Raw genomic sequence first — 18247 nt, 5'->3', positions numbered from 1 at the left:
CCAGCTCTCCTCCTCTTAGTCCAAATACAACCCTAGATGCAGCTCCTTGGGCAAATGTGGGTATCAGTTCAGTCCAGTCATGAAGTTGTGTCCAACTGCAACCCCATGGACTGCAGCATGCCAGGCTTCCCTGTCCATCACCAACTCCCGGAGCTTGCTCAAACTCATGTCCCTCGAGTCAGTGATGCCACCCAACCATCTCATCCTCTGCCGTCCCCTTCTCCTCCCGCCTTCAATCATTCCCAGCATCAGGGTCTTTTCCAGTGAGTCAGTTCTTCACATCAGGTGACCAAAGAATTGGAGTTTCAGCTTCAGCATCAGTCCTTCCAAAGAATATTCAGGACTGATTTCCTTTAGGATAGAGCGGTTGGATCTCCTTGCAGTAGCAGGGGGCAAGGTCAGCCTTGTGCCACTTTTGGAGAGGGAGCGCCACCACAGTCTCCGGGAGGAGGAAAGAGTGGAGTCAGGATGGGCCCAAACCCTCGGGCTCACAAGTCCCCACTTGGCATCAGTCTTCTCTCCTGAGTCCCCAGCATCCCGCATCTCCCACTCCAGCCCAAGCTTCATCCTTTCACAAAATCGTTCGTCTTACGTCCCGAGCTCTCGTCTTGCCCGAGCAGAGGGGCTGAGATGGCAGCAGAGGTAAGGGCACAGGATGGACCTTTAAGACCCTCGATCCACGTGGGACCTCAAGGTCCCGGAGACCCACATGCTCTTGAGACTCAAGGCCACAAGCAGGGTTCAGGCTCCATCCCTTCTCCCCTCCTGCTACTCCTCTCTGTTTTATTTAGTTAAAACTGGGTCAAAATACACATAGCATAAAATTTGCTATCTTAGCCAGTTTTAAGTGTACAGTTTAGTAGTGGTAAGTGCATTCTCATTGTTGTATAGCTATGACCACCATCCATCTCCAGAACTTTATTCATCTTTCCCGACTGAAACTGTGCACCCATTAAACACTAACTCCCCCTGAAACTCCTGTTCTACCTTCTGTCTCTATGCATGTGACTACCCTGGGTGGTCATAAGAATGGAATCGTGTAGTGTTTGTCCATAGTGATCTGCTTGTTTCACTTGGCAGAATGCTTTCAAGATTCACCCAGACTTAGAGTGTGTTTAAATTCCCTTCCTTTTAAGGCTGAATCATATACCATTGCATATCTATATCACATTTTGCTTATGCATTAATCTACGATGGCACCTCCGTTGTTTCCACACTTTGGCCGTTGTGAAGGATGCTGCCTTGAGTGTGGGTATCAAGTATCTCTTGGAGACCCTGCTTCCAGTTCTTTTGGATGAAAACTCAGACGTGGATAGCTGGGTCTGCTGCTCCTTGTCTGGCCTCTCTTCAGGTTAAAGGCGTGGATACCCTGGAAGAGAGGAGGGGCTTCCTTTAATGGGGCCTGGGGTGCTCCCCTAAGGCAAAGCTACAGGGTCATGGGAAAGGATGGAGGTGAGACCACCCTAATCATGGAATCAGGACTGGTTAGAGCCAAATGGGTCCTTGGATTCCACCCACTTGCCAGATGAGGAAGTTCAGTCTCAAGTGGGGACGGACGTGTAATGTGGTCAGGCTTCCATGGCTTGTCAGAAGCTCAGTGGCTCTAGAGCTCTTCTCCCTCCAGTTTTCAGTGACTGAGGGGCTCATGTTTGCTTTCAGACCCAGGGGACACAGCTTGTAGGTGTCTGATTGCCTGGGACCCCGCCCATCAGGGTGTCCCAGGCCACTTCCTTGCCTGGGACCCCTCCCATCAAGGTCTCAGGCCTTCCCTTGGCCTCTTTCTTGCCTTACTTTACTGGAGAAGAGGGCTGAGGTTGGGGATCTGAGAGTCTGCAGTGAGCCCGTGGGGCAGCATCCTTATGAAGGATATATGAGCCATGCTTTGACCATTGACCTGCCCAGAGCCATCTCTCTGGTGGGCCTGCCCCAAAGAGTATCACGCTGGGAGGAATCTAGGGATGGAAAGCCCACCTGACCCGGGGCCTCACTCCTGCTCAGGCCAAGGCTTTCTTCCACCCAGCCCCTGAGTATCCAGCCACACGCTAGCACCCACCTCCCAGCTGGGCAGAGCACCGTGCTCCTTACTTGACCCCCTTCTGCCCGCAGCCCTCTCTGGACAGAGCTGATTGCCCAGTGAAAAGGGGCCCAGTGTTCCACCTCCTCCATCCCCAAATGTCCTCACAAATCAGCAGCTTGCCCCATCAGAGGGAGCTCAGTGTGTGTCTGCCGAGGGGCACTTCTCTGGGGTCAGCCCATCCCCAGAGCTCAGGCAGAAGCTTCTGGATTTCAAAGGTCTCTGGGGCTCATTCCAGAACGTTCCCAGATGCCAGACTCAGCCCACCTATCGAAGGTCCCCTCACACCCACCTGGGCCGTGGTCCAGACTGACGTTCTAGAGCCTTGGTCCCGGTTTTGGGGGTCACTGTGGGGCTGCTGGCATGGGTCCTTTTGTCCCAGTGCTTGGCAGCCTGAAACCGAGGGAAAGGGATTGGCAGCCCAAAATGAGGCAGGACCCCCAGGCAGCAGAGTTCAGTCTGCCAGGGTAGAATCCCCACCCTTGAGAGGGGAGCACTGGGAGTCTGGACCACAGGGGCTGGAGAGGGTGGGGTGGGGGTCGACCTCCGTGGGGAGTGCCTCAAGGATTCAGGACATGGGGTGCTCCGTCCCTCTGCCTGTCTGCCGGGGGCTGGGCATGGGCAGCAGTGCAGAGGCCCCGTGTGGTGAGCCCCTGGGAGGGCAGGATGATGCGGAACTTCTGGGGGATGTCGGCGGCTCCCGCCCCTTTGGCTCCCTGTGTCCCGGCTGAGCCTCGCTGTCTGTCCACAGGACTGCCCCCAGCTGCTGCGCGTGGACAAGATCCTGGTGCCCGTGGAGGTGATCAAGCCCATCACCCTCAAGGCCAAGAACCTCCCGCAGCCGCAGTCGGGGCAGCGCGGCTACGAGTGCGTCCTCAACATCCAGGGCAGCGAGCAGCGGGTGCCCGCCCTGCGCTTCAACAGCTCCAGCGTGCAGTGCCAGAACACCTCCGTGAGTGCCTGCCTGCGCCCAGACCCTGCGCCCACCCCCACCCACCGCTCTCTCCTGGCCTCAGTCAGCTCAGCCGGGCAAGACTGCCCCCAACACCGGCAGAACTGTTCAGCTCCCCTCCCACCGCTTCCGCCAACCCTGCCAGCCCAGCCAAGCTCACCACGCCTTTGCCTGCAGGTGTGGCCCTGTCGTGGTCACCCGAGGGGCTGGGGGCCAGCCATGGGGCCGCTAAACACTGTCTGTGGGCTTAGATGTGTTTGTGGGGCTCCTTCCTCCTTCCTGAGAGGAGCTCTGGAAACCCTGGGCCCGGACTTCCTACCAGGGCTGAGCTGACGGTCTCATCTGAGCCCACAAAGGCCCCCTCCATCAGCCTTTACACCCACATAGAGGTTGTTTCCCAGCACACGAGACTTCTGAGCCAGGCCAGCATCCACAAAGAGGCTGGAACAGGAGGGAGCTGGCCGAGGCTCTGCTGCGGAGATCCACACGAACCCTGCCCAGTATTTAGAAATTCACATTAAGTCTGTGCTGGACCAACTGTGGCTCAGCTGCCTTCTACTGCCCGCAGCCTTTGCCTGATCCCTGGTCACCACACATGTGCCCTAATGGTGCACCACCTGCCTGTCTGCCGGCTCCTCTGATAGCCTTCGACCTTCTCTCTTTCTGGGCTACTTCTGTGCACCCAGATGCTCAGACACAAACAGTAGACTTAAACACTTGTAACATTTTCAAGCTATATGAGACTTACACTCTTCTTCATGGTACAAAAGAGAAACTGGAGGCCCAGAAGAAGGGGCAGGACTGGGTTTGTGGGGGCTGAGAGTTATACAATTTGGGGGACCTTCTTTAAGAATGAAATACATCAATACAAATGAGATATACAGGCAGGCCTTAGGATGGTCTGTGCAGGCTCGTGCAGGGCCCTAAAGCTGACCCTTAGGATCCATTCACTTCAGGGTAACCCATCAGGGCATGATGGTCGAATCTGCTTCTGGTGCCCGGAGGCCCCAATGCCAGCCCACTCTTGCTCAAGGTCACAGCTAGTGAGTGGCAGGGCCAGACCTGGGCACAGGGGTCTCTTCCTCTGCCACACTGCCTGCTGTCAGTCCTGTCATTGCTTCTGGGTACTTACAGGTGATGACTGTAGTTAAGGATGTGACGTGGGACCAGGAGAACCCCTGACAAAGCTCTTCCCGGGGCACCCTGCTCTTCCTGCAGGAAGCAGGCTAGGGGTGAACGGAGCTCAGAGAGGTGAACATGCTGGCCCAGGGCATGATGGTCATATCAGCTTCTGGTCCCTGGAGGCCCCAGTCCACAGAGTCCTGCCCAATCAGCCAGCCTCCAGGGTACACGGGCTCAGGCACCTGTGCATCTGTCTCCAGGAGTTTGGAGACACAAAAACCATGGTAGAAATGTGATACTGGGGCTGGAGGCCTGGAGCCCAAGGCTCTGACCGCCAAGGAGAGGAGGTGACTTCTAAGCTCCTGACCTCCCCTGCCCCCCCCCAGGAGTGGGGGAGGGCCTGCGCTGACCTCTGGCCTGCTGGACTTGGGGATCCTCTGGAGGCCTTCCCACCCCCATGGACAGTTCTCAGTGCCTCCAAGGCCCTGCTCCCAAAATAAACTTTTCCCTCCTACCTTTTTCACTTCAACACCCTAGGAGGGAAGGGAAGGTAACATTTGTTTCTCTACCATCTTAAAGTCTTAGCAACTGAGGAAACAGGAGGTGTACCCCACAAAGAGTGAGTTCTAAGAAGATCCAGGACCTGCTGGCATCACACAGTTCAGGAAGGCTTATCAGGAGCCTCTCTTTTCAGGGGGATCAGTGGGATCACAGTTGAAATGCCATCTGGGCCAGGGTGGTGCTTAATGTCAAGTGACTTCCTTAAAAAAAAAAATTGGGGTCATTATCAGGGGCAAGCCTCCCTTACCATTGTAATAGAAAACAACGTTCCATCAGGGCAGGAAGAGACCTGAGTATTTACTTGATCTGTGACAGAGGCAGGGAGGGGATCTCCAAAGCCCAGAGAGCGCAGGTGACCTGCCCTCAGTCACACAGCTCGTCATAGCCAATTTAGGACTTAAACCCCGTCTGGTAACACACCCCTCATCAAAGCTTAGGCCAAAACCAGCAACTGAGCACTTTATAGTAGGGTCTGATCTGCCTCAGAGAGGATGGTGGAAGAAGGGTCATTGTTGTTTTGTTTCCTAAATGAGCTCTCTGGAGAGGGGCAGGAGGAGAGAAGGTTCTAACAGAGAAACCAACCCCTGCCCTCACACCCCCAGTTTGTGATGGCAGAGACAGGAGGGTGACCAAGAGGTCTCAGAGGAGAGCAGAAGAGGAGAGAAGGAAAAGAGAGACACAGGAACATTTTGCACGGGGTGACCCCAGGGCTGGTAGGCAGGCAGCTCACTTCCAGCCAACTATGTGGGGACAGGCCCTGGGCCAATCGCCGTCGCCCTCGGGCGCCTGTAGGCGGAAAATCAGGGCAGCTCGCAGGCAACAGGGGGAGGATGGAGCAACTGTGGGTGTTTGAGGCCTCCTTTAGACTGTGGCTCCAGAAATGTCAAGTGCTGCTAATAATAGCGCCCAGTCCCGCCCCGCAGTCACTGGCCATCATGATAGTCAGTGGGCCGCAGGCGGGTGGAGGGCTGGCTGCACTTTGGACGTAAGGCTCTGGGCCCAGCTTCCACCCGCCCACGGGGAGCCTCACAACTTCTTGCGGTGCCCCAGTTTACTGCGTGCAAAACAAGGATGGGGAGACCGATGGGGCGTGACATGTCCCCCCTTCCTGCTTTACTGGAACACAGCTGGGAGTGTGTCTGCTGAGCCTCTGAGGTCCTGGAGATGGACACAACACATATGCGTGTGCGTGCGTGCTAAATTGCTTCAGTCATGTCCAGCTCTTTGTGACCCTGGATTGTAGCCAGCCAGACTCCTCTGTCCACGGGATCCTCCAGGCAAGAATACAGGAGTGGGTTGCTGTGCCCTCCTCCAGGGGATCTTTCCAACCCAGGGATCAAACCCCTGTCTCCTGTGACTCCTGCATTGGCAGGCAGGTTCTTTACCAGTAGCACCACCTGGGAAGCCCCGGCATCTTATTGTGGTGATAGAATTGATAGAACTTTCCACGAAAATATCTCAGACAGGGGAATGGCTGGAGGGAAGAATGTTCAAATTATACAGAGGTCCTCTCTTTCCTTTTAGAAGGTCGGGAAACTGAGGTTCACAGGGAATGAGTAACGTCATCCTTGAGCTGGGCCAGGGTGAGCCAGACCTTGATTGAGACACTTAACCTCCTGGCCCCTGGGAGCCTGAAGCACTCATCCTTCAGAGCTGGGCTTTGTGCAGATTAACTGCCCACTGATTACACAGAGCTATATAAATGCTAAGTGGAGCGGAGGTGGGGGGTGTTGAGGGATGGGAACCAGTGGTCCAGGCTCCCCTGCAGGCTGCTTCCAGAAGGATATAGGTCAAAGGAGAGGGAGGGCTTCTCCAGGAAGCAGAGTGACTTCCCTGGAGAACTAGAGGGTGGTGGGGAACACCGCGGTTAATGATTTTTGTTAATATTTCAGAATTGAGATCTCAGGAAGGGGAGGAGAAAGAGGAAGCAATGCCCTGAACTTCTGATCCTTAAAGCCTTATAATTTCTATTTTCTTCAAAAAGAAAATGTGTGCACATACACACACACATACACACACGTCTGAACACGTGAGTGTTCTCATCTGCATATGTCTCCGTCTGTACCGAGTGTCTGACACATAAACACTCAATAGGCGCTGCTATTATTCCACATAGACATAAACACAGGGAACACAAGTTGTTTTTACACAGCACCCTTCAATGTACCCACGCAGATTCAAATAGACAATAATGTTTGGGTGCCCGTTCTCTGTGACAGGCACTGTACCGCCCAGAGCATCAGATGGTTGTCTCGAACCCTCCCGATAGTCCCATGAGGTACGCGCTGTGTGTAATTCCCATTTTTCACGTGGAGAACCTGAAACTCAGGTCCTCTGCCTGCATTCACACAGCCGGTCACTGCGGAGCCCCTTCATAGCAGTACATGTGTGTGCCCATGTATGCTCATGGGCGCACACACGTCTGAAAGCACAGAGATGCACAGACCTCTTCTCACGTCCGCACGCATGCAAAGACGTTCGTGCATGCAGACACTCCCGAGCACACATGGGCAGTCTGTCTTGCCTCGCTCTCTGGAGGATCTCAGGGCCTTCTGGAAAGGGCCCTGAAGGTGCTCTTGGTCTTTGGCTAACACATCCCTGGGTGCTGCCTGTCACATCCACTCTGGGTCCTGGCCAGACCCAGACCGAGACCTGAGAGGCAGGAACCTGGCTCCGATGCCGATTTAGGCACTGCCAGCATCCTTCCTAGGTCTGGGTGGCCTGACACTTGTCCTCACCATCTGTCTCCCACTGGGATCTCAGAGGACGGGGATGGGAAGGATAAGGCAGAGGAGCTTGGCCACAGGAGGAAATAGGAAGAGGGTGTCTGGAAAGTGTTCTCTGCCTCCCCGACCCCCACTCCTTTCCTACACACATCCCCCTTGGCAGGCCTCTGTCTCCCTGCTGCTAGCAGACGGCAGGCGAGGAGCAGTGATTCTCTAGATTCTCTAACTTTAGCAGCACCAGACTCGCTAGAGTGCCTCCCTGGAAGTGCTCCTGTCTCCAGGGATTCCGATTTAGCAGGTCTGGGTAGGGCCCTGGAATCTGCATTTAGCAGACCTCATTCCCCACCCCCGAGGCCCCCCTGCCTCTGATGAAGGCAGTCCTTCTCTTTCTTTCTTTCTTTCTTTTTTTTTTTAAGAAAACTCAGGGCAACTTGAAATGACCCACCCAGATGCGAAACACTTAACCTCTGGGGAGTTGATTACTGGCCTGCACGGCAGAAAGCTTATGAGTCATCAGCTGAGTTATAGGATAACCAAAAATATTCTCCAGTATTGTTCCCGCAGGAGTAGGAAGCTTTGCTTTATTCTACAGTTCAGCCCAAACCCTGACCCTGGCCCAGGAGTCATCGGTCAAGGGGGAGATTATGCAAGAGTGTGGATGGTGGTGTAAACCACCACCACTGGGGGAAAAACGCTGCATGTGGCTCCCTAGCCCAGGCATCATTAGCAAAGAGTTCGTGAAAACCCCTGGTGTGCTAGGGTAGAGCCTGAAGAAGGCTGGACACACACCCTGCCTGTGATTCCATATGAGGACAAGGTCACAGCATGCTCGTCATGGAGCGTGCTCTGTCACTCAGGAATATAGGACAATTTCCCAGGTTCAGATGATAGCATCTCCTTTAGAAGCCCCCACGGATAAGCTGCAGAGCGGAGGCCCTCAAGACCTTCTGCAGCCTGAGCATTCCGAGTTTCTGTGCTGTCCTCCCCTCAGGGAAACAGAGCGTCAGCTGCCTGCCACAATAGCCACGCACATCCCCATGGCCCAGCCGCTCCAAACATAAACCGCATTAAGAGAGCCTGCTGGCTCTGCAAACACAACTTCAGACCAAGTCCCCTGAATGGAACTTTTCCAACCAATTGCCCACCCCCAGTGCCTCCTCCTCAGAAAACCTGTTTCAGCTTCAATCTCCCATCCCACCCCCTGTGGTGGGCAGAATCTAGTGGAATAATGAGAAAATCACCAGGTAGGGATTGGAAGCACTACCCTGGGCGGGCAGCAAGTTCCTGCCGCCTGCCCTCCTTCTCCAGGGATGGAGAAGGGGATGCTGGCAGAAGGCAGATGGGGGCTGGCATGCTGGGGGCATCCCACTTCCCCGCCTCCCTCCTTAGCACCACAGTCCTTTGGGATAGACCCAGCCTGGGGCAGGGGCAGGGACATTAGAGGAGAGCTGGGTGGGGAAGCAGGGCCCAGAGGCCTGGAACATCTCCCCATCCAATGGACTGCTGCGGGACTGCAGCCCTCTGCCTGATCTTGGAGCTTCTGGTGTCTTGACCCAGATTTCCAGGTTTGTGCTATAGAATGACCTCAGGATTTCCCACCTCACCTCTGAGCTCTCATCCATCCTCTTCTCTGCTTAAACCCCAGCCACTCACCCCTGAAGAGAGCAGCCTCTTCATGTCTTCCCCATTTCTCCCCTTCTCTCCCTGCCTGCGAATTGATCAGGCTTGGCCAGTTCCCTGGTAAAGCACCCACCTCCTCTGAACATGTCCTAGAAATGAAAGTTTTCAAATCACATTAAGGGCCTGGCAAGGCCTAAAGGTCAGAGCTCCCCACCTGGGCACCCAGTGGGTAGCAATCTCCTCTCTCACTTAAACGTCCAGGGGAAGGCTCAGCTGGCAGGAACAGGCGTCCAGAAAAGCTGGCCAAGACTTATTGTAGTCTGCTCCGTGAAACCACATTCCAAATGTGTGTCCCACCCAGGCCCGGCCCCTCCCTGCCTTAGCTTCTTGACCCCCTGCTCTGGTCCCCTGAGACGGGCATCTCCACCTTGCTTGCACATGCGTGTATGTGTGTGTGCTCTAGTGTGCTTGCACATGCACACACACGTGAGCTCACACAGTCTTGGCCTGTCCTGAGCCCCGTGCACTCTTGCGGGCACCAGGCTGAACAGTGGGCACCCCTCACCCCATAGAGATCTCTATGACCAGCTTTCTCCTTTCTTCCCATCCTGGCCGCAGTATTCCTACGAAGGGATGGAGATCAACAACCTGCCGGTGGAGCTGACGGTTGTGTGGAACGGGCACTTCAGCATTGACAACCCGGCTCAGAATAAAGGTGCGGAAGGCGGGCCGGGGAGGCAGGCAGGGAGGGGCTGCTCCCATTCAGGGCGGCGCCGTTCCGTGCCCACCCTCCAGGCCTCCCCAGCACCCCCACTGCTCTGTGACTGCTCCAGTGGGTGGGCAGCTGAGTGCAGTGGAGGGAGCAGGGTTAGCAGGGAGCAGCTAGCTAACTGGGCCCCTGCTTATGGGGCAGACTTCCCCCCCCAGCCGTGTTCTTCTGCCCAGGCCTTTTTTGCATCCAAAAGGCAGAGCGGACAAGGCTGCCCGTGTCCCATACAGAGGCCAGGACTGCATTCCCGTTCCCGGTCCACTCCTGGCTCCCCCCGACCCTGCCCCATCTCCAAGCCCCTCTTGCCCTCTGCCTGCAGTTCACCTCTATAAGTGCGGGGCCATGCGTGAGAGCTGCGGGCTGTGCCTCAAGGCGGACCCGGACTTCGAATGCGGCTGGTGCCAGAGCCAAGGGCAGTGCACCCTCCGGCAGCACTGCCCCGTCCACGAGAGCCAGTGGCTGGAGCTGTCAGGCGCCAACAGCAAGTGCACGAACCCCCGCATCACAGAGGTGAGCCGTGCTCTGCTGGGCCCTGTCCTGCCCCCCGGCTGGGCCCTGAAAGGCACGCCTGGCATGGTGGCCGGCACCCCATGGCGACAACCAGGTGCCCAACTGGCTGCAGGCAGCCTCATTTTCCTGCAAATCTGCAGCAGCTGTAGGCTTGGCTCAGAGGCCCTTCCCACATCAGAGGAGGTCGAGAGCCGAGAGGGCTCAGCTCAGCTGTCCTGTGGCGTCCCCGTGTGCCAGGAAGGATGCGCAGTCCTCGACTCCCCTTACTGGACTCCAGGCGTCTCGGTGATGCGCCATGAGGCTTCATCGGCGGCAGCTCGTTAAGCAGTCAGCACATGACCCCAGGCTGCATAGGGGTCAAGGGCACGGACCCCAGCCCTGGAGAGGCGGAGGTCAGAGCGGAGAGGCTTCAGGGTGAACACAGAGCGAGACCTAAGCTGTCAGATGGCAGAAACAGCTGGGGAGCATGGTTAGGAGGGTGCGGGACACAGGCAGTGCAGCTAGGAGTGCTGATGGGCAGGGCAGAGCTAGAGATGCAGATACTGGGGTCACAGAGATCCCTGTGCCATCAGCTGATCCCAACTAACTGTTGGGTCCCATGGCCCTAATTCATCTCTATCTCCAGGCCTCAACTTGCTCATCTGTGCCATGGGCCTAAGTGCTCATCTCCCAGAGCAGGGCCAGGGATTATATGAGTACATTCGTACAAATGCTTGGTTGACACCCAGCTCGTGGGGATCTCATCACCTTCTTCCTCCTCATTCATCATCAACCCTGTTAAAATCATTGTTAAAGTGTCTAAACCCTCTACTTCCCTGGTGTCTTGACAGCCACACTCCCTCAGGGAGACCCCCTAAGGTACCTCCTACCTTGATGGAATCCCTTACTCTTCTTGTAGAATAAGGAAGAGACATGCCTGTCTCAGTGACAGGACGATGTCTGATACGTCGACTCCCGACGCCCAGGATTTAGCACATAGTAGGTGCCTCGGTGCTTGGTACTGACAATGATAATGTCACAGCAGGGACAGAGGGAAGAAGAGGAGAAGGAAGCTCCGTCTGCCCATCCATAGTGAGTGGACGCTGGGCACCCAGCCCTGGGCCGTGTCACACATGCCTGCATCTGGTACCCTAGCAATTGTTGCTTGTTGTTTAGTTGCCAAGTCGTGTCTGACTCTTTGTGACCCCAGGGACTATAGCCCACCAGGCTCCTCTGTCCAGGGGATTTCCCAGGCAATAATACTGGAGTGGGTGGCCATTTCCTTCTCCAGGGGATCTTCCTGACCCAGGGATCGAACCCAAGTAGGCTGCATTGGCAGGTGGATTCTTTACCACTGAGCCTCCAGGGAAGCCCAGAGTTACAGGCTGCACATTTGTGTGGTGCTTCAGAGTCTGAAATAGCTGCCTATCCTTTACCACATCTGGGCTCACAGCAAACCTGCTGTGTGATTTCCTAGGGCTGCAGCAACCAAGCGCCTTAAACAACAGAAACACATTGTCTCTCAGTTCTGGAGGCTGGACACTGAAATCAAGGTGTTGCAGGGTTGATTCATTCTAAGGGCTGAGACAGGAAGGGTCTCTTCCAGGCTCCTCTATCCACCTGCTGATGCAGGAGACGCAGTTCAATCCCTGGGTCAGGAAGGTCCACGGGGTTGCAAAGAATCAGACAGGGCTTATCCACTAAAAAACAACAACAACAACTCCTTGGCTTATAGGTGACTGTCTTCTTCCTGTGTCTCTTCACATCATTTTTCTTCTATGTGTGTCTCTGTACAAATCTCTTTTTGTGAGGACGCCAGTCATATTGGATTAGGACCCACCGGAATGACCTCATTTTGACTTGACTACCTCCATACAGACCCTTTCTCCAAAGGTCGCAATTCTGAGATGCTGGGATTTAGGAACTTTGACATATGGATTTAGGGGGACACAATGCAACCCATGAATTGGGGGTTATTATCACCCTCTCCTACATAAAAGATCGACACTGAGACCTACTCTGACCAAAGTCCAAATCAAAGGAGTCCTGAAAAGCTGGTCTCTTGATTCTTGGATTGCTGTCTCCCCCCCTACAAAGGCAGAAGACCATCCACTCATTCCCTGGCTCCTCCCCTCACAAGTAATGCACACACAGCGGGGATGTGTAAGACAGGAAGGGGTTTGACTCCTGAGTGAGCAGCTCCTCCAGCAAAGCAGCCTCCTGGGCGCGGCCCCCTGGGTGTGGGCCCCCCACCAACGTTAGTGCCTCCCCCCACATTAGCCGCTTCACCCTCCATATCCCTGGTTCTCCAGATTCAAGAGAGCTTCATTCAGTCCTGACTTCAGTCTCTTGCATGAGTCAGAATCTCAACAATAGTTCTCAAACCATGGAATGATACTCATGCATTTTACGTACAGAATTATTTGGAAAAGGCAGTCAGGTGGATGTCTCTGGTCCCCCTCTATATGAGGGCTCCCCTCCTTTCCTGCCACCCCCTACCCTCAGAGCCTGTAGCAAGAAACCATCCCCCGGGGCTGCCTTGCAGGACTGCTAATGGTGTGTCTGGCAAAAACGATGGGACTTGCTTTCTTCTTGGCCCGAGACCAAGAAAATCGCAGGGAGGAGACGGCAAATGAAACAAATCTCCCTGTGACAAAGGCTATTTACTGGCTCCATACTGGTATCGGCCCTCCGGGGATCCCGGGCACCTGAGGACTGAGCCAGAGATAAAACTCCCTTTTCAGGACCACAGGCCAGAGCTGAAATATCATGATGCCGCTGCTGCCAGGTGCCAGCGGCGCCCTGGGGACTGGCTGGGCAGGCATCTGGGGAGGACAGGGGCTGCCCCAGCCCACCCCCTTCTGTCTGGCCACCTTCCTCACACAGAAACAAGCCTGTCTCCAAAGAATCTGTTTTTTTTTCACTGCAGTGGAAATGTGCATGTGCATGTACGCTCACTTAGAGATTGCACACCTACACATCTGAGAAGCATAAGTGTCTTGACCTTTGTAGGTGAACAGCCTAGAAAGCCCAGCAAAGCTGTTACTCCCTTCCCTATCTCTCACCCTCCTGCCAGGATGGAATCCCCACTTGTAACCCTGGAAGGATAGAGAGTAGGTCATATTAAAGAGGTATCCTATCTGGACTCCTCCAATAGTGATCCCATTGACATTGACCAAGAACCAGATGCTGGTGTTCAGCAGCACCGAGAACAAGAAATGGGCCCTTCTCTGGTCTGTCAGATGCCAGGAGAGGCTAGCATGGAGTGTCTTCTGCTATTCAGGTCACTACTGTGTGGGCTCATAATTAGATCACATGAAGTGTATGGAGTCCCCACCACAAAGCAGGCCCTTGGTTGTTGAATTCTAACATTCCAATCATGGGTTTTTAGCATCAGTGGTGACGTCTCAGGAGGGAAAGCCAGTCATTTTGGCCAAGTTTATGAAAATAAAGTCTAAATTAAACCCATCTCCTTAGAAACCGAACCAGATAATGACAGAGGAGCTGTGACAAACATTTTTCTAACTCCAGGAAGATGCTTGGATAGTTGGGGTGTTCAATACAATTACAACTTAAGAAAATAACTATGGTGCTGTCACCAGAAAGTCCATGAGGAGAAGGGAGGCATCACTGCCTGTGCTCACAGAGACTCAGGATCTGAAGAGGAGGGGGCAGGGGGATGGCAGTGCGAGGAATCAGACACAAACGCTATGATGAAAAAAGCATACAAAGGGGTCCTAAAATTTCAGTGGAGAAAGACAGAGAGAGCCTCTGGTGATGGGGAAGTGAGTGTTGACAAGGATCTTGAAAGATGGGTGGGTGCCATCGTGGAAAGGGCTGTGGGTTGATAGGAGGCTTGTTCATTTCCATTGAGAATGGAACTAACGTGAGCAAATACTACTGCTGCTGCTGCTAAGTGGCTTCAGTCGTGTCCGATTCTTTGCGACCCTGTGGACCACAGCCCGCCAGGCTCCTCTGTCCATGGGATTGTCCAGGCAAGAATGCTGGAGTGGGTTGCCTTGCCCTCCTCCAGGGGATCTTCCTGACCCAGAGGTCAAACCTGCATCTCTTTATGTCTCCTGCATTGGCAGGCGGGTTCTTTACTACTAGCGCCACCAAATAAATGCTGGTAGGCTTTAATTCCGATTTTCTATGAATTACCCAGTAACACTGCAGATCACATTCTATCTCTTCTTCTGTGAAATGGGAAGAGGAACAAGGGGCTTTGAACCCTGCTCCTAAAACCATCCACAAACACAGAATACTCTTCCAGAAGCTCCTGCCCATCCACAGTCCCAGACCTGGGTGCCCTTGTGGACTTGAATTCAACTCAAGGAATTGGGTGGAGGGAACGGGGTATAGAAGGGGAAGAGACTCTTCCTGTGCCATCAGCCGGTGGGGGGTGATGCTCTGTCTTGGTATCAGATTATCATGCTTCCTCCTTCCAGATAATCCCGGTGACAGGCCCCCGGGAAGGGGGCACCAAAGTCACCATCCGAGGGGAGAACCTGGGCCTGGAGTTCCGGGACATCGCCTCCCACGTCAAGGTGGCGGGTGTGGAGTGCAGCCCTCTGGTGGATGGCTACATCCCTGCCGAACAGTAAGTGGAGGCCTCCGAGACGTGGGCAGAGCAGGGATGAGAAGCCCACGTAAAAAGATGACTGACGCTGACGTCTTCCCTGGTCAACAGCAGAGGCTCTTAGAGCTTATGCACAGAAAAGGAGACTGTCCCTCACCTTCTAGGGTGTGTGTGGGGGGGACTCCTACAACTCCCCAGCTCCTGAACTAGCCAGCTGCCACACTGGGGGAAGTCCAGAAAGAGGAAGGGGAGAGGGCAGGGAGAGAAGGGGAAAATGATCATTAGCTCTTTGGGGGTGTGGAGATGAGTAGGAGCAAGATGGATCAATATCAAAATCTACAGTAGTGAGAGTTTAGTTCCTCCCCCTGACTCCCTCTGATGTCTCTAACTCCCCAGTCCTGTCCACTCTCGGCTATGAAAAAAGCTAATCCTATAGGACCATCTATGGAGGCTGAGAATGGACCTCCACATCCACTCTCATGCCTGTAGGGACTTGGATTGTTTTCCTCCAGCAAAATCTGCTGGTCCACAGAGAGGGCCATTAGACACATGATCTTGACCATGGCCTTGACCTCTAACCTACCTGGCAAGGGAGGTCTGTGAATCATGTATTGCCTTGTAAATAAGTAAAGACAATTTTCCAGCCCAGCAAACACAAGCATGAAATAAATGTTCACCAGCACAGTAAAATCTATATTCTACACCCTCTATATTGCCCCTCCGAGAGTGAAACCTTGCCACTTGTCCCTGTGTGCATAAGTTCTTAACTCTTTGCAAGGTCTCACTTAAGTAGGTGAATGCATTACACCGTGTTGCCTGTCTTCTTGCCTGGGAAATCCCATGGACAGAGGAGCCTGGCAGGCTGCAGTCCATAGGGTCGCAAAGGAGTCGGACACGACTTAGTGACTAAACAAAACAACAAAGGAAAGCAAAACTCATTCAATTAGTGGCTCATTTTCAATACCTGGAAAAAAGTACAATATCAGATTATTATTTCACATTATACACCAAAATAAATTCTAGATAGAATAAAGAGTTAAGGGTAAAATATAAAACTATAAAAGGATTAGAACAAAATGCAGGTGAAAATTTATTTGATTTCAAGAAAGGGACGGTGTTCCAGGTATGACTGCAAAAGAAAAAATATAAAGGAAAAGATTAGGAAATTTGAGTACATAATAGTTAAAACTTGTGCACCAAAACCACTGTGTGCGAAGTAAAAATATGAATGGTAAACCGAGAATACAGTTATACCCTGTTACAGTACGCTTTTTCTTAACATATAAAGAGGTGCTATAGATGAAAGGCAATTATCACAAAATTAGCAGAGTGTGCATGTGTGATTCACAAGACAAAGGACCAAAGTCATATAAAAAATGTTTAATATCAGTAGCAACCAATGGAATGCAAATTAAAACAGTGGGGACAATTTTTAAAAGTTAATACCCGGTTCAAATGAGAGGCATGAGAAATAGCACATTCATACATTCATGTCAGGAGGGTAAATTGGGACGACCTTCCTGGAAGGCAATTTGGAAATGTAGGTCAAATGTCTTTAGCCTGGCCATAATACTTCTAGAACTTTCCTCAAATAAACAGAATGCACAAATATTTATTTGCAAGAATGTTTATTTTGGCCCAATTTCTAACAGTGAAATTGTAGAAGCAATTTGCATGTCTAAAAATAGGGAATTAATTTAATAAATTATTGTATATACCTAGGACAGTAAACTACACCGCCATTAAATTTGATGCTGTAGGAGAATCATGACCAGGCATATACACAAGTTATTTTAAGTGAGAACACAGGTTACCAAGCAGAAAAAAAGAGTTTATAATTAATTTTGTAAAAGAAAAGCAAGACTGGAAACATAAACACCAAGATGTTGACAGTGGATATTTCAGGGGCTGCAATAGGGGCGCAGGGATATATATATGGCAGGTGACTTTTTTGTCCTCTTTTTTTACCGACCATGTATTAATTATGTTACTGGGACAGAAAAGCATATATTTTTCTGTGCTTCAATTCTTCATTTATAAAATGGAGATTATTTGTATTATACATTTGCATAGATCTAGAGAAAGGTCTGCACAGATTTATACACCAAGATTTTGAGAGAGATTAGTGAAGAAAGGCACACTTGCTTTTTACTTCTGTACTGTGTTCAAGGGTATGAACCATTTTATAAGTGAAACAATAACAATTTTTTAAAAGGGGAGATGTTCAGACTTTCCCTTACCCCTTCCCCTGCCAGATGGACTAGGAGCAGAAACCACTGCCTGGGGCAGTCCATGCCTTGGGAGCAAAGAGCTCCGAGACAAGGACTTGAAAACCTTAGGTCTGCTCTGAGGTCCCTGTCTGATGGCTGTGTGCCCTTGGGTAGGTCACTTTACCTCTCTAGGCTCTGCCATCTGTATTGCCTAAGCTGTTTGGTTGCAACTTTCCCTGAACTCTAATTGAGAACTGAGCGGACAATTCATGAATTAGGGACTGAGTGTCTGGGGTCCTCTTCGAGACACCTCGTTTTTCCAAGGGCCCCCAAGGAGACCCCTGTAGATCACACTTCATTTCCTGAGAACCAGGGAGGAGCCCTTGCCGGAGGAATCAGTGTCTTCCACCTCCTCCTCCCCTGCCCATCCCTGAGATGGTACTGCAGAGAAGGAGGCCCAGGTAGGCGTGGGGCCCACGGGTCACGGCAGGGAGGCCGTGACCTCCTGTGATCCATGGGGCCGTCCTCTCCTCCTGCAGGATCGTATGTGAGATGGGGGAGGCCAAGCCCAGCCAGCACGCCGGCTTCGTGGAGATCTGTGTGGCCGTGTGTCGGCCTGAGTTCATGGCCAGGTCCTCGCAGCTCTATTACTTCATGGTGAGTCCTGACCACCAGCGGCCTGGCTGGGCAAGCTCTGGCCACCGGCCTCTTTACCATGATTGTTGGACCTCTGTGGGCAAACTCAGGCCAAGGTCTTGGGAGTCCCGTCCTGCAGCGCCTGAGAGTTGGGGAGACGTGGGTTCACATCCTGACCCTGAGGGGCTGGGCTCCAGGGAAGTGGCTTTGACTCTTGGGCCCCAGCGTCCCCTTCTGGCTGAATGTCAGCCTGACCTGGTGGGTGAGGGTGTGGCCTATGCATGAGAACTCTTGGGATTTGAACCCTGGCTCTGCCACTTAATAACTGGATGAACTTGGGCAAGTGGTTTACCTTTCTGTGCCTCAGTGTCTCCATTCGTAAAGTGGGGATGACAATAATAGCAACTACCCCATGGTATTGTGGTGAAGATTATATAGAATAGATCGATCACTTCTAGGATCACTACCTTGATGATTTCTAGGGTTGCCACCTTGCCTACTGTGCCCCA

General features: G+C 52.8%; 1 protein-coding gene across 1 annotated transcript in view; it reads left to right on the top strand.

Annotated features, from left to right (window-relative positions):
* The window catches only part of PLXNA4 (plexin A4), a 471238-nt gene that overhangs the window by 384083 nt on the left and 68908 nt on the right, over positions 1–18247 (top strand). Inside the window, exons 10-14 of the mRNA XM_043463742.1 lie at positions 2826–3026; positions 9674–9770; positions 10144–10334; positions 14762–14913; positions 17642–17759. Of these exons, the coding sequence (XP_043319677.1) occupies positions 2826–3026; positions 9674–9770; positions 10144–10334; positions 14762–14913; positions 17642–17759 (759 nt within the window). The remainder of the gene's footprint in view (positions 1–2825; positions 3027–9673; positions 9771–10143; positions 10335–14761; positions 14914–17641; positions 17760–18247) is intronic.

Source organism: Cervus canadensis, chromosome 3 (assembly GCF_019320065.1).
Source record: "Cervus canadensis isolate Bull #8, Minnesota chromosome 3, ASM1932006v1, whole genome shotgun sequence".
NCBI classification, from domain to species: Eukaryota; Metazoa; Chordata; class Mammalia; order Artiodactyla; family Cervidae; genus Cervus; species Cervus canadensis.
Note: the sequence above shows the minus strand (reverse complement) of the source record. Positions and strands in the feature narration are given on the sequence as shown.